Genomic DNA, 23,749 nt, shown 5'->3' on the forward strand with positions numbered 1-23,749 from the left:
TTATGTTGATTTTTAAAATGAAAATTATAATTTTATAATAAGACTCTAAAGTTATTTACAACATTCACAAAAATTGTCAAATCATCACAAAAATAAATTTCAAAACAGCAATTCAAACACAATTTAATATCATTTTATTTTTCCTTGTTAATTGCGTTTTTAAACTCATCATTTTCGTTCGGTTCAGCTCTGTGTGCTTGAGAATTAAATCGTGTGTCACATAAAATCATTAATGAAATGCACGACTTCATTGACTACTTTGCTCGCTCACAATGAACTCGTAACATTAACGAACCCTGGTTCTCAAATCATGTAAGCGAGTTCACTTCAATTATACTCGAACTTATTCCTGTCTTTGCTAACACTTGTCATGGCAACACTTGGCATCGTCTTTTCGAGACACGGGAATAAACAGTTGGATATAGTATCAACCCTGAATAAGTCCATAACTTGAGAGAAGCGATTCCCAAAAGAGAGATCGTCGGTGTGCTGCAGGAACACAGGCGCGTGCACGGAGAGCTATAATAATTGGCGTCATTTAAGAACCCATCGATCGACAAGTGAACTCGCATTGCACCTGTGCAGTCGGCCGAACAGAGCGCCCCACAGCTCGAAGATCGTCTCGTAGTCGACTTAGTGAACCACGACCCTGCTCCTCAGGTCGCAAGGGTCCACCCTGCGGCGCTTCCACCCGCTCCTGACGGTGCGGTAGTCGGCCTGGAAGCGGCCGACGTCCACCCTCCTGGCCTGCAGCACGTCCGCCAGGAACCCCGTGACGAACACGTCCTCCATCCTGAACAAGTCCTGCGCGACGGCCCAGGCGTACAGGTCCTGCGACAGGTCGCCCGTGTACAGGTAGGAGGACCCTTGCAGGTAGTCGGGGTACGTGTCCCCGGGGAACTCCGCCTCGGGGACGTGGAACTTGCTGGAGGGGTCCCGCACGGGCTTCGCCCCGCGGGTCAGCCTGCCGAAGAAGCTCCTGGTCGAGGCGGCCACCTCCGGCAGGCGGACGAGCTGCAGCAGGCGGACGACGTTCAGGAACACGTCGTCGTCGGCCTTGAGGACGAACCCGGCGCGGCGGCAGTGGCGCGCCACCCACTCCGCCATGGAGACGGACTTGAGCGTGAGGCCGCCGTAGGTGTCGGCGTTGCGGGACAACACCACGTCGCCGAAGAGCTCCGCCTCGCGCGCCGCGCGCCGCGACAGCTCGCGGTCGCGGGTCCTGCCCAGCAGGAAGACCGCGGCGACTCCCGGCAGGCTAGCCGCCGCCTTCCACGTCATCCTGGCGGCCGCGCGCAGGTCGGCGTGGCCGCAGGCGGAGTGCACCACGACGAGCAGGTCCACTCCGCGGCCCGAGTCGGCGCACGCGCGGGGCAGCGCGTCGAACCCCGGCTGGTATACCTCGCTGATGGCGGTGCCGTTGTACCTGGCCGCCCGCATCCGCCCGACAACCTCCTGCTCCGCCGCGGTCACGTCCCGCTCCGCTCCGCAGTTCGATGGACGCGGAGCCGGGTTGTAATCCGACAAGAACTGTTGCAGGTAGTACGTCCGAGCTTCTTCCGCGACGTAGCTTCGCTTAGGAGCAGGCAAAACCAAAAACACGAAGAAACCCGAAAGTGTTAACAACATGACGATGACTATGTTTCTCTGATATCGTCTCATACTTGGAATTTTTTTTTTTAACTCTTTTCGTGTTCAATACACAAAAAACACGTCTTCTATTCTAACGCGAACACGGTTTGTTGATATCATTCAGCACCCCACTATCAGCTCTGATTGGGAAATCTGGATGCTGGATGGAATATCGTAAACTTCAGCAGATTAGAGTTCATTGCAACGAAGTAAAAAAATAACTGTATAGTGCAATAATTGGAGCTCGTCTGAAGAAGAGCAATGCAGGCACTAACTTCCATACGATTGCTTGTTCCACTGATGATTTGGGCGATGGCAGCCCTGCAAAGAGAAGAAAAAAATATTGAGCGCAGCTACAAGTCAAGCGCATTCGTTAGTATAGATTTGAACAAACTCAATGCTTGAAATATAAACCACGCCATGAAAATGCACAAATATAGCATATAGGTAACAAATGACGAGTCGCCAAGAATACAAAAAGCCCAGTCCTGCGTCTTGAGAAGGAAATGTTCCAATTTGGAAAATCCATTACTCAGCCGGAATAGAATCCGGATATTTTAGTTAATAGTAAACTTCCATGGACTAACAGTCCAGCCAAGATTGTGTTGAAGAATTCGTTGTTAAATTTTCTGTAAATGTACCTAAACTATATTAGCTAAGATAATTAACATTTTTATATCAGGTCGTTCTATTAGCGACAATATGCTTGGCTGGGCGTTTCAATAGTCCAAAGTTGAAAAAAAATCACAAGAGTGCCGGGACCAAAAAATATTTGTTGATCTGTCTCAATTAAATTTCTTAGAATAAAGAATTCGAGTTCAAGTTCATAATAAAATAAAATACCCGATAGTTTTGAACACCTGCAAAATATACAACTTATTTATATAAAATTATATAAAATCTCAACCCACGCTCATGTTTTCCCGTTTGCATGAGAAATTTTAAATAAAAAAGTTACACGCTTCATATTTGCGAGAAATCTCCAGAGTGTAATCGAGGATATTAAGTACATACGTGTTCCCGAGGTACTATACACTGTGCCAGTACGATGCGCGATGTGGCGAGGGAAAAAAAACCAAACACTGGACTATCACTCCAGACCACAAGGGTTCTAATCCACGTTGTTTCCAAGGACGGCTCCAGGAAGACTTGTCGGGAGGGGCTGTGACACAAAGAAAGGATGCAGTTGGCCAAACGTGACATTAAGGCTCCCTTCACACCGGGCCAATGCGAGCGAGACAATAGAAACGCGCCACGCCGTGCTGACAAGAAACTAAACATAACTATTCACACGGAGTAGCGCATTCACACCAGCAGAGGCCAGGGGTCGTGCGCAAGAGTGATGGCGGTATCAACTTTCTACACCGAAAGGTTTACTTTAGAAGCGCAGGAGGGAATCGATTTCTGGGACATGCCTGCTAATACTCCAGAGATTTTTTTTTTTAAAAAAAAGGTAGTAATCCTTATGTTATTTGCTCAACGAAGGATCGTGTGAAGCCGATTTCTTCTGTTTTAAGGGCATCTTTTTGCCGCTGCAACAACACAAACAATGTACCGTACTCGCTCCCTCCAAATACAATTTTTTTTCATGCTGGTAATTGGGATTGTAGCTCAGTGGCGCGTTCGAAGTCGCTCGAGATGATTCTTACACGTTTTCCTAACGCGACACGCAATGAGGCGCTGTGAGTGGCCCTGTGTACAGGAGCCTTAATATGTCAGAGAGAGGCTTGGAATAATAACATTTTTGTGTTCTCAAATACTGTCATTTAACAGTTGCAAACAACTTTTAATAAAAGAATAGTTTAACACACCAATTTAAGTATTTGAGTTATATATATACAATACAAAATTTAAAAATAAAAATTTGCTCCCCCCCCCCCCCCCAAACAAAAAATCCTCATGGAACCAGCTTGATTGTTTTCAGAAATAATTTAAGACAATTGCTCGGATGGTTCTTTCCTATGTACCTACGTAGGCCAGCGCCTATTTCTCCCCTGATTTTCCGGTATATAATGCTTTCCCTGTCAACGAGACAAGCTCATTTTAAAAAATAAAAAATAAAAATAGTAATTTGTAATCTAAGTAAGAAATAACGTGAGACATTTTAGATTTCCTAGTTTTAATTTATTTTTTCGAAGCAAGTGGAACCCAAAAGATTTTATAACTGCAGCATATGTCTGGAAAGAAAAATGCAATGTTATTTTATGTATTTTCTGCACACAGAAATATGGCAACATAATGCATGCCTAACTTCAGAGTCAAACCATGAACTTGACTTCTGTAACTTCATAAGGCCACGTGACATAATATTCTCTTAACGACATACACATTACTTTTTTTTCTTAAGTTAACTGATAATTTAATAATTTAATGTGCATATTTACTGAACTTTGCAGATACGTAATTTTTTTATAAGTATCTAAACTTAAAGCAATAGAAATAGTAAGAATACTGTTCTATAAATAATTAGTCACTTAATATTATGACATTGACTAGTAATGGTAATGGGGCAAAGAAAAAACCCTAAGGTTAAAAGTTTCCAAACAGATGAAAACAAATCAACACTGCAAGAAAAATATAATTAATTTGTAACATTCATTGTATTAATTTCCAAAAATATTTTTTGGTGTTAGATTACGACTTTCGGGAGTTTGGGCGCTCCCGTCGTTTTTTATTTTAACAAGAGAAATTTTTCTTTGGTACAGCTACAAGGAGATACCATTATGGGAAATTGTGATAGCAAGGTGTCAGGTTGATTTTGGGTAGAATAATATAGTCATATTAGGTTAGGTTATGGTAGGTTACGTTAGGTTTGGTTACGGTTACAATACGTTAGATTAGAATATGTTAGGTAAGGATTTTTGCACTTGAGTACTTTTGAAATTTTGGACGTTTCGAATGTTTAAATTTTTTGGATATTTCGGACATAAGACTTGTGTCATTTTGGAATTTAAGATTTTTTGACTTGTGCTTTCATACTTTTTTAAAGTCCTTGTCGTTAGAACTGTGCTTAGTCGTCCTAACGTTTGTCATAGGCTGCCAGAATTTACTGAGAACTTTCTACACGTCCTCATTTTTCTAAGAATATTTTAAGTACATGCCTAACACGTGTGTTACATATATTTTAATAAATATCTTACATTTTCATTTAATACAATATTTTGGGTGAATGGTGCATTGCAAGTGTCTTCCGCAAGCAAACAGTTAATCAGATTACTTATCTGACTGTGTTAATCATAGAGTTTGGAATAATTGTCAGATGACATGCTGTGACGTAGTTGAAGTCACTTTTTAACTTCGCCATCGCCATATTGTTCCGCCCAAAACATTGCAGAAATGGTGCTTGATGACGTCAGGCATAGGCGTAATTCGAGGGTGGCAAAGGGTGCCAAATGCTACCCTAGAATTGTCCAATCGAGTATTTAGCCACACCATTTAAAAGTAAATGGTGAAGTAAAAATATCAATAATTTACCAACAATTGTGAAATAAAATTTTACTAGCACGACACTTTCATTATTTACTATCAATCAAGCCTTATTTAGCGTAGAAAAATAAAATGTTTATTGGAACTTTCATATTATAATGTTAAAAAGGAGTGGTGGAGTAGCAGGCGTGACGTAATAACAGAGATCCATGAAGAACGTGAATGAGCGACGTCGCGTCCGGAAGTGACAACACTGTTAGACTAATTACATGATAAAAGATCAGGCAGATCAATCAATTCAAAATAGGCATACTCCTGAGTTGTGTGTAAATGATATCTACTTTACAAATGTTTTGGCTTTTTATTAAAATAATTAACATATACTATTTTAGGGTAAATGGAGAATGTTATCAATTATTTTGATATTTTAGGTGAAAACAGTCTGAGATAGCTTAAAAAACTAACGACTTAATGCTGGTTATTTTTTTAACTCCCCGAGGGAGGACCCACGGACAATCTTACACGTGGGGGCATTTCTCACCCCCCCCCCTTCCCCCAACCAGACCCTCGGTATGCCTTGCCACCACAGTTTAAAAGCTGAAATTACACCTCTGACATCAGGTGATGGTTAGTAAGCATGAATTAGAATCTCCGTCGTTAAAAAAAACAGTCACTTTATATTTAAAATATAAAGTCATTTAAAACTGTTTCCACACTGCAAACACTACACTTCAGGCAATGCTTTGGGCGTCGAACCAATATGGCGCAACAATTAGCTGGACACCATGTGGTCATGCAGACTTGCCCCGCCGTGTGAACAGACCTGAAGTTCGAGAAGTTGCCGAATATTTTAATTATTAAAAAATAAAAATTAAAATTCATGTGTAACACTTCCCACATTACTAACATAACTATAGATATACCTACATTATGTGCTCTTAAAAGCACTTGGGACAATAGAGTTCATATAGGTACATAATTCGTTTGTAAAAAAGAATGCTGTTGAAAATAGAAAAAGAAAAAAATTATTCACGTCACTGTGTCATGGGATGGAAAAACTTTTGTGATGGGAAGAGGGATTTTTTTTCCCCCGTTGCCGGGCTATTGCACAGACTGAGACCAAACACTCGATGTCTAAAAAAGAGCTTGAGACGTGTGTAACTTATTTATGTTCGAAAAACAAACGCACTTCGCCGGGTAATACGTTCAGCTTCCTGCGCGGCTCCGTGGCCTGTTCGTGTCGCAACTGCATATATCGTCGACGGAAATAGTCAACAGCCGTCTTTTGTCCTGCGCCCCGACACGGGTGGTGGAGACGGAAGGGGGGGGGGGAGGGAGACCTTTATTGTTCGGAATAACACACGAGGATAATATCTTTCGTGGTGAAGGAGAACGCGTTAAATGGCCGTCGTTAAAACCCCTCTTGGAAACTGTATTTCATCTGTGTTTTCTTCCTCGGGGGCACGTTTATGGAGTATTTTTGGGGTCTCCTCCATGTCCTTTCCCCCCCCCCCTCCCTTTCCGACCTTCACTGTGCTCCGTCTACCAGCGACCTCCCCTCGTTCACGGTCAGCGGTGGTGTCGTATGACAGTCCGTCACAGCCGACCCTTCATTCGCCCAGGAGCGCTGGTCCCGAAAAGGCACGGCGGGCAACTCTTCCGAGGAATCGACACTCAAGGTATGGTGACGCCGCCACTCCGTCGTCATGCGACGAGTCATACACGCCGCGTTTGGGTTTTATTTGATTTCTGCCTCAACTTGCGGTACGGGTTCATTGCGCGAACCAAAGTTCACAAAGCCGAATGAAAATCTTATAGTGTTAACTGTTTGGTGAATTTAACACGATGGGCAGTATTTTAATAAAATTTCCTGTTGAAAAACAGGTGCAAACCCGGGGTTAAGTTTTTTTATCATTTTTTTTTTCGCTTTTATCGGAGGCGTTTCTTTATATAGTTTAAAAATTCAGGCTGAAAATTGTTACGGGAGCGAGTTCTAGCGGCGAGTGCGAAAATTTCTTATGATTTGCGTCCAATATTATTACATTATAATGTAATTAAACAAAAAATCCAGTGACGAGATTGAACCTCGGCCCTTGAGGTCACCAAGCGCACGCTACCGTTGTTATTTATGCATTTCACGATCATAGGAAAAAAAAAAACCAGGAAAACAGAAAGAAAGAAAAAAAAGCAAATAAAAAAATAGTAACTAAGCTCCATAAAGTAGTAGGATCACCGCTCATTCAGCCATATATTTTTTTGAATGTTATAATATATATAATATAATTGACAAAATAATTTATTGTAATCAGGGATGGTTCGGTAAAATATGATTTAATTTCAAGTTATTTTCAAGCGTGTGTTTACCCTGCAAGTAAGGCGACAATTACAAGTCTATTACTGATAATGGAATCAATTGGAAACCTTACGAGCATATTACGTATGTATGTACAGTCTTTAGTTGTTTTTTTTTGGGGGGGGGGGGAAAGGGGAAGGGGGGTTGAAAAGTTGTAAATTTGAGTAATGTGTAAGAGGTTCCTCGTTTCTCTCGACGGCCATGCCTAAAACTGACCGCGCGGCGCGGGGTGGGATAGTGAGAACCGAGCCTGCAAGTGCATCTCCCCTCCCTCGGTGGTGACTCATCGCCCAGGGCCATCAGATCGAGAGTCCAGAACCCTCGTGGGACGCGCGCGTGTTGTTGTGTTCCCCGGGAGTCGCCGACGAGTCCAGTCCCGGAGACCTCAACGACAGAGCACGCCGTTCCTGCTCGGCTTGGTTTGTTTTTTTTTCAAACATCGGACGGCCATTGGGGCGTCGTCGAGGTAACAACATCTCCAGAGACTTTTCTTTTGTTTTGTTCTTCATGAAAAGAAACATGTGCATTTCGTGACGATTGTTGAATTCTAAGTTGTAATTTGACGCCTTACATGCTTAAATATAGCACTGCTAGTCCTGTAACACGAAAATGTTTGCACATTTCTTAGACCAAGTGCTTCTATGACGTAACAATTGCTTTGATGAATCTATATTTTATTTCGCCCCTGTCGTACAACGACAGGAATGTCCACAGCTGAACCATTCAAATCTATGTACCTTAAAATAACACAGATAAGCTATGCTAACCGTTAAAGTGGACGCATGGCCGGACGCGCGACCTCCGAAAGAGCGTGGGCGCCTAAGGGCGATTTTGGCTCGCGCATCACGCGTCTTTCAGCCTCTACGCTCCAGGCTCCGAACTTGGCGCGCAGTCTTCGCGTCGATAACGCATCTCTGTGGGACTTCAAGCAGGGACCCATTTAATGTTAAGCTGGGATGTTAATTTAGGTTCCCTGAGCGTTTCTACAACCATCACAATATTGTGTTTAAAGTTTTTCGTATCAAAAAGTGATCAAGAAAACATATTTATCCTTATTCACTGTACAAAAAATACACGTTAAAGATGAACTCACACAGGAAAATATTTTTCTGTACTTTTAGTAAAGATTCCTTTGAAAACCAGTTGCCACGAAATAGTTTATAATACTACAAGAAAGATATTGTAACTTCGTACAAAAGAAGGATATGATTATTTTTTCATTAATTAAATACTTAAGATTTATTTGCGGAAATTGGTGCATAAATTTAAATTTTAATTGATGTTTCATTATAGCATATTTTTAATACTATGGAAAAGATAATCGAATATTCAACTATTCAACTTTATCTTGTTTTATCATGCCTATTATGTGTGCAGTTAATACTAGAAAGATGTTCAGGGAACGGTTTACAAATAACTAACCATTGGAGCTACTGATAGCACAAAATTCCCGGGTAAGAATCCGAACCCAGTATTACGGCGAACATTTTTTAGTGATACAATTCGTTTTCATGTAAATGTATAAAGTTACTAACATCTGTAATTATACATGTATATTTCTGTTCCATTTACAAAAGAAATTACAGTCAATGAAAAAAGAAACTGTAGGTACATAAGTTGAACTTTTTCTAAAATACCATTGGTAACTGGACGGATCCAAGTAATGTTGAGTGGTTTGTAAATGGCGCGTTGACATTTGGGGCTCTGTACGCCGTTTTGCGGCACAGCCAGGTTGTTGTTGTTCTGTTGTTCTGGAGCAAAGATCTTTTAACTCCCAGTGTAGCAACGTGGCTGCTGCCTTGGGTTCTCGAATTCTGAAATCAGAGCTGGGATGAGCTGATAGGATCACAGGCGAAACAGACACGAAGTTAAGTCATCTGAACACCACGGAACATCCCAGCTAACGGCTCGTATTACGTCTTGTGTTGGCGAGACGAGGTGTCGAGTATATTTCTCTAGATTAACATCGCGTATTAGTAGGTAAAATAACAAAGCATAGTAAAACAAAACTTTATATAAAACAAACTTGAACGTAAACTTAACATACGAAGATAAAAGATAAACAAAAAAGACTTATTTGTATTTAACCCGAGATTGGCATACACACCTGCTGAAATGTAATTAAAGAATTAAGAGTCATCTGTTGCCGATATGATACAGTATATTAATACCTTTCTCCCGCACATTCACACACACACTCTTACAGTAGGTAAGCCGCGAAGTAATCATGCTTAGTTCCAGAAATGTTTTTTCAGCCTGTTTTTGAAGATTACTAGGTTATTAGATTGCCTTGTAGCTACATTCACGATAGTATGAAAACAGCGTATAAAAAATACCACAGTATCATACGCACAGGACACAACACGAGTTTGAATCATTTACTTCTGTCGAAATTTTAATTTTAAAAAGTTTGACTTTTGTCAACTATTATTTACAGAAGCCATTGTTTACTTAAATCCAAGCATTTAATTTCACAGTTTTGTTTCTAACGTTTAGCAATAATAAAATTTAAAATCTTTCTCGCAAATAAATACATATTCGAATTAGATTCATTCTTTGTCTTTGAAAAGTGCATTAAAAAAACCAACCGTCTGTGCCGTTGACGTACGGAAGTTCGAAGTTCTTTCTGTGCGCCATGCGCGTGCTTTTGTGCTGTGCGTGTGCTGTTTTCCAATGTGGCTGCTGCTATATGATTGTGCACATTCAACTTCCGCGCGTCTGTGCTGTGGGCGTACTGTTGCGAATGTAGTCCAACTTTAGGTCGGGTTTTATAAACTATGAAAGAAACGCAAGGTGCAAAACGTTCAGCAACCACATTTTAGAGTACTGGCAATAACGCAATGCAAGTACTGTCTATCTTCCAACTGTCACTACCTTATCGCTCTTCACATCCTCAACAAGGGGCAATAAAGGGAAAAGATTGTATAGATGGAAAATAACTATAGGTTGAGGCCAGGTAAGTTTAATTGCTGTTTTCAAAAGATGGACAAAATCATAGCAGTAATATGAGCTCTCCAAAACATTACATCACACAACAAAGTTACTTTACAGCTCAACAGAACCCAAAAAAATATTAAAATATGAATTCAAAATTATTGAGCTCTCAAGTTGGACAATCAACAAAAATATTTTACTTTACTCATCATCAAAATGATTTCAAGGTAACCTCAAAAATTACAAGAGTAAGCTGTAGGCAGAATCAGGCAACATGCGCTGCGTCTTTTTACATAAGCACATTGCTACCAGAGCATTACATATACACATTCAGACATCAATCGGATACCTTGAGCAGTTTACAATTAGCGTTGTTTTTCTTGAAGCTCTACACACCGTGTGTGTGCCCAGATAGGCAGCCTTAAGGCCATGCCATGTACTAAATGTGCCTCAAACTTGACAACTTTCAAAAGTGGCACCAACGCTACCAATTTCCCAACTGTCAATTGGCAAAACCACACGCGAAGTTTGTTCACGAAAACTGGCAACCACGTAAAGTCGTTCACGAAAAACAACAACAAAAAAATTGAGCGAGTCTTTCCTTTTCTCCAGGCATATGTAACATCTAACCTCGGTTAACGAGAAAATTCGTGTGTTCTCACGTTGCAAATACACTTACAATACGAAACTCGGACACGAAATGTAACTTAAAATTCTTTAAAATATTGCCGAGCGTGATAAATAGTATAGTCGCAAATTGTGTTTTCAACTACATTTATGGACGCGAATTACCCGTAGTTAGAAATTCCTTGCCCGAGCAGGAACGTCGACTATTTAATCATTTGATTAGAAGACCGAAATTTTAAACTACATAATGAAACGGCTCCGATTAAAAGCGAAAAAGACTTAAAAAATTACTAAACCCCGGTTTTGGATATGATTTTAGAGAAGGTATTTTTAAAAATATACTACCCATATTGTTTAAACTCATTAAACAGTTAATACTATAACGTTTCCCTTTGCATTAGTGAGCTTTGGTTCGCGCCATCCGCCACAGATGGCAGCACCGTGGTTGCGCATTTCCGTTCCATGTGACTTCCGTTCCATTCACGTAATTACTCATACCAAATTCGGTGTACCGAGAACGAATATATTACACATATTAACAGAACAACAGTTGCAGAGGATACGATGACCATTGGCAGTTAGTTTGAAAACTGTCGAATTTGAGACAAGATGCATGAAGCAGATTGTATCTCCGCCTTGCCAGGGGCCGGGTGGTAGTGTGTTGGGAAAAGGGGAAGGGGGCGAGACGGCTCATTGGGTCAGATCACTCGCCTCCCACCAAGGTGGTCCGGGTTCGATTCCCGGTCAAGCTGGGACGGGGAGGAGGACCAACGTTGCCGCGAGGCTACTGATTTATCTCACGATGCTCCCGTTTCCTCTCCACCAAAGCATTCCTTTGCAGCTCCATGAGTAGTAGGCTAATGGGAAGACAGGGACAGGGTCCAAAGTGTGGATTGTGGATGAGGTCAATGACCGTCCGCCATCTTGGATTGTGGTGTCACAGCTGCCATTTTGGATGGCCTTTATCCAGGCCGCCATATCGGATGACGTCACGTCCGGAATTATGGATTCCGCCGTTTTGTTTTCTAGAACTTTCCACCTTCTTGGATTACACCCTTTTTTATCCAGAAATTCCCGCCATCTTGGATTATGACATCACATCCGGCATTTTGAAATTTCGTAAATATTATCCATTTATCAAAAAAATTAAAACTTATAAAATTATGTGGCGGAAAGTTCTAGAAAAAAAATGTTGGAATCCAAAATGGCGTAAATGACGCCCTTCAAATAATGTGGCCCTGGAAGTAGGTCATCCAAGATGGCCTCTGTGACGTCACAATTCAAGATGGCGGCTGGTCATTGACCCCATCCATAATCCACACCCTGGATCCTGGACCCCTCTTTCCATTATCCTACTACTTCCATTCCCCATTGCTTCGCCCCTCGTCGCTCTTGATGACGATGTCGACAGGACGTGATGCCACTGCTACCGCAGAGGGCGGCTCCAGGGCGGGATAAGCCGGGCAAACCCTTTCATTACCGAAGCACCTGTCATGTAAAAAGTTTGTCATTACATTGTACATTCATATACATTATGTAACGTGAACGTAATTTATTCTAACTCTAATAACGCTAATATAATTTGTATTGTTCTCATTATTCGTATGAGTTAGTAAAGATGTATGTGGTTAAGTGTAAGACAAGGTGGTACGCCTTAACTTCGCCAACTTAAAATAAGGCAATAAATAAATACTTTAAACGCATAAATAAATTAGCAAAAGCATCCCTGGTTGGCTTACAAACGTTATTTTAAAGAGTTTATTTTAAAATGTTTCCAGGACCGTCTTTTCTGGAGGCCAGACCCTTCTCAAAAATATTAGGGCCTCGTAAAGTGGCTTCGAAGCCGGAAAAATCTAGGGTCCCATTTACAAGACAACATTATGCATACAATAATCAATAAACAATGTAAACTTTGTGAAAAATTTAGTGAGTGGAAGTATAAACCTTTTTTGTTGATCAAAAAAATTACGGTAATTGTTCTTTTTTATACATAAAATAACTGATTTTAACATTGATTCTTATCGTTCATAAAAATGTTGCACTAGTAAATATTTTATTCGAAATTATTAAACATAGTCTATCCCATGAACAAGTGCACTTTATTGACAGACTTTACGCAAAGGAATAATTAGTCAATCCACACAAAACTTTATCTTTAATAACAATAAACCATTTCGAGGTAAAAATGCTGTAAATTGAATGAAACTAAAAAATAAAGTATTGTAAATGGCTCCAAACATTATTTAAAACTCAAAAATATAGTTTTTAGAATTTTTGTCTGTTTGTCTGTTCCGGCATCACTCAAAAAATACTTGACGGATTTTGATGAAACTTTATTTTTATTAGTAAGGTCTTAGGATCATTTAAACACTAGGCTACATATAATTAAAGAATTCCACTCCTAAGTGGGTAGATAAATTGTAAATATGCATTTAAGAATATTAATTATATTTCCGAAGCTTATGAAACATAAGAAAGGATGTTTGGTATCAATAATAAAACACCCAAACAACCAACCACAATTTTACCACTTTCCGAAATTCAACCCGTGAGGGTTGATAACGGGGTACATATGGCTTTAAGATAATTATATCTACGATGCTAAAGAAAATGTGAAAATATATTCAGTACCAATCATAAACATATCCAAACAAGCAACCACAATTGAAAATTTTGCAATATTCAACCCCTAAGGGATAAAAAAACTGGAAATATATTTTAAAAATAAATATCTATATTTCCGACTATAACAAATTATATTGAGTACCAATAATGAACCTACAGAAGCTACCAACCACGATTTTACCTTTTGCCAAATTCAACACCTAAGAGGTCAAAAAGAGGTAATTATAGTTTTAAGCAATAAATTATATCTCTGAATCTAATAAGGCGTAAGAATAGATACTGAGTACCATTAATATATCTACATACGAAAATTACCAACCACAATGTACTTTTTGTGTATATCAAAACCTAACATCCAATTTTGTGGCATTAGGTCACATGATAGAACATTAGATATTCTTGTACTTGAAACAATTTTTAACGTACCTATTTAAAATCAAGAAAGGAGCAGTTTGAGTCCAGATTACTCCTAAAAACTTTGGAATTTTTTTTTTTTTTTTTTTTTTTTTTTTTTTTTTTTTTTTTGCTTTTTGAATTCCTTTAGACGCGAGCTTTCATCTGACATGCGTTTTCTATAATTACGAGCTTATCGACGAGTCTTATGATACGGCATATTTTATTATTTTGTAATTTTCAATTTAATACCCATTTTCACTTATATTAGGGTGAATATTTTTACTGTCTCACTTTGGGTCTTATTAGTGCTCCGCAAACTATTCACGATGACATCCGAATCAATGTCCTAGCTAAACGCGTTTCCACGTTACGTCAATTTAGAACTTTACACAAAACTAATTCGTAACCATGCGCGTGCGCCTACACTGGTACGATGAAACCACAGGAAAAACAAATACTGCGCGACAAACACGTACAGACGTGATCTATCCATTGTTGACGCCTTATTAGTCTCGTAGTTATTAGGGATTCAAACCTCGCGGTATTTTGCCGCACAAGAAAGTTCGACCGACTATCGCTGTAACGAGCCAATAGACGTTGTCAAGTCAAAATGCAAACCAACATGGCTACTGTAGCGGGCAAAGCCTTAATCTTTATCGTTCGCGCGGGAAGACGTAAACGGAAGATCTGAGCTTTGCTTATATAACCTGTCCTAATGCGTGCCATTGTAGACAGTCCATTCCGTGAGATTCGTCTCCATTTCCGTGTCATTGAATAACAGGCCTGAGAAACTAATGTAGTTTTCTAGCGTAGATGCGTGTTGCGTCCTGCCGTTCCTTGCGAAGTTTATCAACCCAGCCCCAAGGCCGGGGCTATAAACTAGGCAAGAAACGCAAAGGCGCAAGAAACGCAAGACGCAAATGTTCAGAAATCACATTTTAGAGTACCAGTGTTCCGAAACGTTTTCAAGGCGCAGACGCTAGAAGCTCACGATGCTCTTAATATTATATAAATCTTGTTTACTATCGTTAAACTTTCATATATATATATATATATATATATATATATATAATCAAATTATTGAAACTGTTTATTGTTTTCATGATGAATATGAATCATCAAAAAAGCCCGGAGTAAAAACATATTTTCTACTGTCTTTGCTTTAAGCTTGCCCTGTAATTTAGATTTTTCCTTTCAATTACCTATATTCTTGTTGAGAAATAAAATGCTATCAAACTGAGTTGCATTTATTCTGAAATAATCAATAAATTTGGCTTAATGGAATGATGAAATTCTCCGAAGTATTTTCGATTTTGAACTGACTTCATAAACTTTTTTTTTTTTTACGTTTACATACCGCGAGAACCAGCAGAATATCATCATCGTCGGAATCATCACTCTAATCCCGCGTCGCGCGTCTGTTCGACGCATCGCGAACCAGACTGATGTGCCTGGCCAGCTGGCGCAGCGAACATAGCGAACATCGCGAACATGGCGTAGCTTACTGCGTGGCCTCGCCCCAAGTGCCCCGGATAGGCGCCCCAGCTCACCCCTCGGTAGAGTTCCGCAGCTGCTCGAAGCGACGACTCCTCGGCTCCGGACAGGCGGCAGGTAGGACAGCGCTGACAGGCCGCAGATACGCCTGGCGCGGACCCAAGGTCCCCCCGGCTCGCTTATCAGCCGCCAGCAGTGCAGCCATCCGGCGAGGCGCGCACGTAAAACCAAATTTACCTCCCGTCTCACCTCGCGGGCCGGGTACTTGCTCGCGTTAATTTCCGTCCCTCCCCCCCCCTCCTCTGTGTAACGGTGGCGAATCCGGGATAACATTTCAGGAGCGGCTCTCGTACAGCTGCAGAACATGACGTTAAATAATTCAGAAATGAACCTGGGATATTTAATATGTGACACATTACCTCTCGGTACACGAAATTTGGAGAGAACGGTTTCGTGAACGTCAATGAACGTAAATGTACAACGAAAATGAATTAGTTATAGTATTAACGGTTTAATTAATTTTAATAAGATGGGCAGTATTTTAATATAATTCCTTGTCGAAAATCAGGTCCAAAGCCGGGTATTTATTTTTTTTTTAAAGTCTTTTTTTTTCGTTTTTATCGGAGCAGTTTCATTACATAGTTTAAAATTTCGGGCTGGTTCAGGGGCGGGGCCAGGGGGGGGGAGGTTAGGATTTCAACCCCCGCCCCCTTAAACCCAAATCTTTAATTAATTTCTTATTCATCACTCAAACAAATTTCATATTAAAATTAATAAAAAATTTACCATTACAATATTTAAATTTAAGTACCGAAAACAGCTAAAATAGCACTATTTTACACCTTAAAATCCAAATTTTCTTGGGGGAGGACCCCCGGACACCCGGCTTTAATACGGGGGGTCATGCTTCTTAAACCCCCCATACACAAATCCTGGCTACGCCACTGCTGGTAATTAAATGATTCAATAGTCGACGTAGTTGCTCCGGCAGCGAATTCTAGTGGCGGGTGCGGAGACTAATTGTGATTCGCGTTTAGAAATGTAAAAACACCATTTTCGTATATTTATCACACTCGGCATTATTTTAAAGATTTCTACGTACAATTTTCTATCAACAGTAAATTTCTTTATGTATTTGTAAAGATTGTGTGTACTAAATTTATTTGTGAAGTCTCTGAAGTGTGATCACACTCGGTGATTTTTCTAATCCAGTGTTTAATTTGAACTAAACATCTTTCTAAAAAAAAAAAAAAAGTGATGGCTGTCGAATGTTTGGTACGTACGTAATGGCAAGAAACATTTTTAATTTGATCATCACCTGGATAAGAGCCGCGTGTTCAAGATAATGCGATATTGAGATTCCAGCGTTAATGGTAGCTCACATAAAAAAAAAATTTCTAAAACGCAAAGCAAACTTCATTGTTCGTAATCAATAAAATTGCTGATAAGTTGTGATGCGTATAATGAGCATTGGCGATAATCACTATGTCTTCGTTTTTTCGCTATGAGTATGGCCCTTGTCAGTGTTGCGGTCTCCTCTATTTAAATGCGACTAGGTGAAGTGGACCTCGTGCTTGTAGCAGACGACAGACGTCGAGCGACGGGTATCTGTTTACCCAAGGCGCGCAGATAACGGGAAGCGATACCAGACCTGTGACCTGTACCATCACCCGCCGGCTCCGAAGTACCTAGTCTGTCGTTCCTTGTAGCTAGCGGTGGGAGTAGCGACAAAATTTTTGTCCCTGTGACAAGCCGCGACCAGCGCTTTGAAAGTCGCAGGGTATTTAGTATTATATAATACCCTTTTTTCTCTTCCCCCCCCCCCCCCCCTTCACGAGAGGAATAACTGGTATTTTAAACCGAACGAACTCAAAAACTGTGCTGATTGAGTTGCATCTATTAAAAATTAAATAAAACACACGAAATTCACAATATGTGTTTGAAACGACACATATTCTCTTGTTCTTACGCAATAATTTCCTTTTGGACTAGGACTCACTTTCGAATAAATACTGTTCACAAGAAAATAATATTAATAATTAGCATAACAAGTGATTAAAACTTTATAAACATTTGAAAACAGTCTTCAAAAATAGCTGGCATATATTCAGATTGAGCCTCAGACAAATATTATAACAAGGCTGTCTAAAAGAAAACTGGCTCTTTTGCTTGATGAGCATTAATCCTCAAAACACTAATATAACTTGGTCGTGGGAGACACAGCAATTAAACAAAAACTTTAAGACAATTACTCAGTTTATAATTCTATCCAAAATAAATATATACCAAAGAAAAATTTTAGATGCACTGGAAACTTATCACGAAGTAGAGACTGAAAATAATACTACACAATGTTGTCCAAGTGCCTCTTAAAACAAATAAAAAAACTGTACATACATGACTTTTACAAATTGCTCCGAATATTAATACCTCTCTGAAACTAGGGATTTTCCAAGGTCATCACTCGCCTCAAAGTCCTGCAGGAGACGTCCAATCCCGAGTCTGCGGCGAGTCGCTTTCCGCCGAGTAACAATCTCCTTCCCCCACAGTGCTGAGTAGTACTCTCCTTCCCCTACAATGTTGAGTAGCACTCTCCTTCCCCCACAGCGCTGAGTAGCACTCTCCTTCCCCCACAGTGCTGAGTAGCACTCTCCATCCCTCACAGTGATGAGTAGCACTCTCCTTCCCCCAGAGCGCTGAGTAGCACTCTCCTTCCCCAGAGCGCTGAGTAGCACTCTCCTTCCCCCAAAGCGCTGAGTAGCACTCTCCTTCCCCCACAGCGCTGAGTAGCACTCTCCTTCCCTCACAGCGCTGAGTAGCACTCTCCTTCCCCCACAGCGCTGAGTAGCACTCTCCTTCCCCCACAGCGCTGAGTAGCACTCTCCTTCCCCCACAGCGCTGAGTAGCACTCTCCTTCCCTCACAGCGCTGAGTAGCACTCTCCTTCCCCCACAGCGCTGAGTAGCACTCTCCTTCCTCCACAGCGCTGAGTAGCACTCTCCTTCCCCCAGAGCGCTGAGTAGCACTCTCCTTCCCCAGAGCGCTGAGTAGCACTCTCCTTCCCCCAAAGCGCTGAGTAGCACTCTCCTTCCCCCACAGCGCTGAGTAGCACTCTCCTTCCCCCACAGCGCTGAGTAGCACTCTCCTTCCCCCACAGCGCTGAGTAGTACTCTCCTTCCCCCACAGCGCTGAGTAGCACTCTCCTTCCTCCACAGCGCTGAGTAGCACTCTCCTTCCCCCACAGTGCTGAGTAGCACTCTCCTACCACCACAGCGCTCGAATCGGACTTCGTTGGCGGGAACACTAGCAGGAGCTCCTCAAGAAGCCCTCCTGGAAGGGTCGACTACTCGGATGAAGAACTGTTCACTATTATCCTTTTAAGACTCCCCAGCGAGCACGGGTAGTTTCCATCTCTGCACACTCGTTTACAACTGTCTTACTTTGCGAATGTAATAGCACTCTCACCACTCCATGCACCAACAGCAAACTCTCTGATCGTTAGTTATTGTCGCTGTTTCACAGTACTCCTGTCTGTACCCTTCCTGCCCTTGACAAGCCTACCTTATCGTCAGCTCGTCGCTGCTAATGATGTACTTAGTCCCTTTCTGCAACAATGCTTTTGGCTTACTCACTTTCTCACTACACGCTCGGCGAGTAATTAAATTGTCACATAGTCGGCGAGTCTTTTAAAGAACCAGGTGATATTCTGACCACCTAACTGTGCCAAAATCCGATGAAACAATTTTTTGCAACTTATTCGCTCAGCGAGTAAGTTGCAAAACTTACTGATTACGGCAAAAGTTTACTGATTTACTCAACTGGCAGGGAGAGTTGAGTAAATCAGTCCTCGACCTTCGAACACAGCAGCACTCATTCTCCAATGGCAGTAATTTCCTTCCTCATGGCCTCTGGTGCTAAGTCTGAACTGATTAATAGGTAAAGTCTCTCTTATCCCAATCTGCGGCTAAGTCCAACATCGGGCAACGTCGCGGATTCCGGCAGCATGGCGGCGTGTAGAACGATGGTGGTCAAGACGGCGGTGTGACCTCCTTCTGTGCTTCACTGCTTCTATACTTCTACTTGCTGGGGGCCCAGAACGAACTATAATCATCGCGCACCAAGTGGAAGTATTACTCCGCGCCCAAAGTTAGGCGGAGAGATCGCGAACCAACTCGCACTAGCTGGTCACATGACTCGGGCACATTACCCAATCACATGACCCGGCAACATGACTGGCGTAGAACCTCTTTCTCTGGTAGTTAGGCAACTGGAACAGCTTCGATGCACGGCGGGTGGTAAGCACCATATGATAAAAAGTTGGGACGGACGAAAAAACATTGCGGGCAGCAAAATTACACTTTCAATAGCCTTCTTCGGCAACTTAGGTTATTACAATATGTTTTTGAGTGACAAAAAATATTATTATATAAAAGTAGGGGGCATAGGCCGGTTCTGGACTACAGAAGATTATGCTAATTAGGTAATTAATCACTGTCAAACCTCCCCCACCCAATACCGCTCCCCCTGTCAGTCATAACTAATTTTTTCTATTGTTATCTCTCATTTCCCTTCCTCACCAGCTCCTTTATTCCTTCCCTTGCCATCCTCTGCTTCCTCTCTATTTATCTGTTTTCTCTCACTTCCTTTCTCTCTCACACACGTCTCTTTCGCTCAATCACACACACATACACATACACACATGCACATAAACATATACACACTCCCTCTCACTACCAATACTATCTCCCCTCTCCACTCTTCTATTACTCCCCTATCCAATCCTCTCCACCTCTCTCTCATGCTCTTTCCCTCTCCGCGCTCTCTCTCTTTCACGCTTCACAAATACACACACTCCATCACACAAACATACACACTACCTCTCTCTCCCCCAGAAAGGACTAAATATATATTTATAATGTATATTGTTATTAGCAGGAAATATTAATATTGTTACCCCATTTATTTCGCTCTTATTGGGCCTACAAGACTTATTAATGCACTATAATTTCGGTTATCAATAAATATTTTCACAAAAGCTGGTATTTTTTAACCAAAAATTATCTAAATATTTAACGCGCAAGTCGAAAAACTAGTTCAAACACTGTGTATGTATTGATACATATGCATATTTAAATTTAAATAAATTCCTATACAAGTAACCTAACATATTTTCCCCCACGAACCTTCTCGAAAACTTATCGCTTGCAACGATTATTTAATGAAAAAAGAACTATGCACGAACAAAATTATGTAGTATACCTCTTGAATGAGCCAAAAATTTTAATATTTACATCAGTAGTATACGAATGGGGCTCCGGAAACAGGATGCAGGTAGTGGATTGATGATTGTCGTCCGCCATCTTGGATTGTGACGTCACGGTGGCCATCTTGGATTGTGAGTCACGACGGCCATCTTGGATAAGCGTAACGTGACACTTTTTCGTGCGTGCAGCCAGCGTAACGGGACACAGCGTAACGGGACACAGCGTAACGGGACATAACGTAACGGGACAAGTATATCACGGCGTCCATCTTGAATCCGCCATTTTGTATGACGTCATTGTGTGTTCTCGAAAATTCCGGTGATGTGTTTTCCGCCATTTTGAATTATGACGTCACCGTTGCAATTTTCGTTACGGCCGCCATCTTTAACTTTTTTATTTATTATCCGATTTTAAAGATTTTTTTTTAAATGTATAAAAAAATTCACTTAATATAAATTTAATAAATTATTTATAAAAAAATTACATAAACGACACGGAGTTCGGAGTCCTCGGTTCGAACCCGACGGAGGCAAAAAAAAATAAAAATGGCGACCGATCCAACCCTCACAGTGGACGCAGGCAGACTGACCCCCACCACTTATGTCAATGCACATATACCATCAGGTAGTATGACATCATGTCCGCCATCTTGAAATTCGGACGCCATCTTGAAAATCTTTATTTATTATCCGATTTTAATGAAAAAAATTCCAAAATTCATCAAAAAATTAATGTATTTGAATTCTGTTTGATTATATCGATGCACGTCCTTGGTTCGATTCCCGACGAGAGTAAACAGTCGATCCTTCCTCCATAAAAGCTACCTAGACTGATCTACCACCACCAATACCAAAGTATATACCGTCAACTGGTATGACATCATGTCCGCCATCTTGTCTTCATCTGCTGGAGACCGCCATCTTGTTTTCGTATGCTAGAGTGTGCCGATACCATGTAGTATAATTATCTGGTCACCACACCTTTGACCTTGACCTTGACCTTGAAATTTGACCTTGACCTTGAAATTTGACCTTGACCTTGAAATTTGACCTTGACCTTGAAATTTGACCTTGACCTTGAAATTTGACCTTGACCTTGAAATTTGACATTGACCTTGAAATTTGACCTTGAACTTGAAATTTGACCTTGACCTTGAAATTTGACCTTGACCTTGAAATTTGACCTTGACCTTGAAATTTGACCTTGACCTTGAAATTTGACCTTGACCTTGAAATTTGACCTTCCCCTTGAAATTTGACCTTGACCTTTAAATTTGACTTTAACCTTGAAATTTTACTTTGTCCTTGTCGACCATCATGGACCCGGCATTTAATGTTCAGTACATGCTACCTGGAGCGACCAACTGCTGGAGTACGTCATCTTGTGTGTGTACTCATATTATAGAGTACATTTACATCTGGTTAATTTTATTTTAACCTGCTACAGTGCAGTAATCATTTATTACCGAGGTGCCCACCGCCATCTTGAAATTCGGACGCCATCTTGAAATCATGTAATAATGTAGCTAGAAAAGCGGGAAAAAATCCAAAATTCATCAAAAAAATCACTCATTAACTTACAAATCGAATCGATGGATCCCTGTCCACGGTTCGATTCTTGACCAGAGACAGTTGTAACTAATTATTAAATAAATGTTAGGTTCTGTTTTCCATTACCTTTCGCGGAGTTTATTAATCATTCACTCTACGAAAATCATCTCAAGTCAATATACCGGACCAACGAATTAAATCAGTGCCGATTAGCCTATTATGAAAGTCTAATTTTTCATTAATCTGAATAACATATAAGCCGTTCATGTACAAAGCCACACATATAGATCAATTGCCTTCAGTCCATGAGACCGAGTCATGTCATTATCAGACGTATAGGCTAGTCATTTCAGGACCACATGACCTTCGTAATCCATCGTGACATTTTTATACATTCTAAAGGACCAAGTAACCTTGTAAAATATTTTAGTAACACCAAGAGGTGATAAACTAGTAAATATTCAATCACTACATTTTGTACTACGCGCAATCAACACAAAAGGAAGCACCAACAACGAAAAGACAGCACCACCAACGAAAAGGCAACACATTTGGAAGCACCGACAACGAAAAGGCAGCACCGACAACGAAAAGGCAGCACATTTGGAAGCACCGACAACGAAAAGGCAGCACATTTGGAAGCACCGACAACGAAAAGGCAGCAGCGACAACGAAAAGGCAGCACATTTGGAAGCACCGACAACGAAAAGGCAGCACCGACAACGAAAAGGCAGCACATTTGGAAGCACCGACAACGAAAAGGCAGCACCGACAACGAAAAGGCAGCACCGACAACGAAAAGGCAGCACATTTGGAAGCACCGACAAAGAAAAGGCAGCACCGCCAACGAAAAGGAAGCACATTTGGAAGCACCGACAAAGAAAAGGCAGCACCGCCAACGAAAAGGCAACACATTTGGAAGCACCGACAACGAAAAGGCAGCACCGACAACGAAAAGGCAGCACATTTGGAAGCACCGACAACGAAAAGGCAGCACCGACAACGAAAAGGCAGCACATTTGGAAGCACCGACAACGAAAAGGCAGCAGCGACAACGAAAAGGCAGCACATTTGGAAGCACCGACAACGAAAAGGCAGCACCGACAACGAAAAGGCAGCACATTTGGAAGCACCGACAACGAAAAGGCAGCACCGACAACGAAAAGGAAGCACATTTGGAAGCACCGACAAAGAAAAGGCAGCACCGCCAACGAAAAGGAAGCACATTTGGAAGCACCGACAACGAAAAGGCAGCACCGCCAAAGAAAAGACAGCACATTTGGAAGCACCGACAACGAAAAGGAAGCACCATCAACGAAAAGGCCGCACCGCCAACGAAAAGGAAGCACATTTGGAAGCACCGGCAAAGAAAAGGCAGCACCGCCCACGAAAAGGAAGCACATTTGGAAGCACCGATAAAGAAAAGGCAGCACCGCCAACGAAAAGGAA

General features: G+C 41.3%; 2 protein-coding genes across 5 annotated transcripts in view; one reads left to right on the top strand and one right to left on the bottom strand.

Moving 5' to 3' along the window:
- Window positions 1–111: 111 nt before the first annotated feature.
- Window positions 112–15,651, bottom strand: LOC134528905 (beta-1,3-galactosyltransferase 5-like). 4 transcript variants are annotated; one of them, XM_063362579.1, is made up of 3 exons: window positions 15,544–15,651; window positions 9,049–9,225; window positions 112–1,953 (listed from the first exon to the last, which is right to left on the bottom strand). In XM_063362579.1, exon 3 carries the CDS (start codon window positions 1,660–1,662, stop codon window positions 634–636), a length of 1,029 nt encoding a protein of 342 aa, XP_063218649.1. In that variant the 5' UTR covers window positions 1,663–1,953; window positions 9,049–9,225; window positions 15,544–15,651; the 3' UTR covers window positions 112–633. The 4 variants fall into 4 exon arrangements, with proteins under 4 accessions (XP_063218649.1, XP_063218657.1, XP_063218644.1 ...); XM_063362587.1 differs by lacking the exon at window positions 15,544–15,651 and adding an exon at window positions 15,351–15,485; XM_063362574.1 differs by lacking the exon at window positions 9,049–9,225.
- LOC134528932 (uncharacterized) overlaps window positions 7,754–23,749 on the top strand; it is a 30,486-nt gene continuing 14,490 nt past the window's right edge. Inside the window, exon 1 of the mRNA XM_063362604.1 lies at window positions 7,754–7,877. The gene's annotated coding sequence lies outside the window, so the exon portion shown is untranslated. The remainder of the gene's footprint in view (window positions 7,878–23,749) is intronic.

The sequence above is a fragment of the Bacillus rossius genome, chromosome 1, assembly GCF_032445375.1.
Source record: "Bacillus rossius redtenbacheri isolate Brsri chromosome 1, Brsri_v3, whole genome shotgun sequence".
NCBI classification, from domain to species: Eukaryota; Metazoa; Arthropoda; class Insecta; order Phasmatodea; family Bacillidae; genus Bacillus; species Bacillus rossius.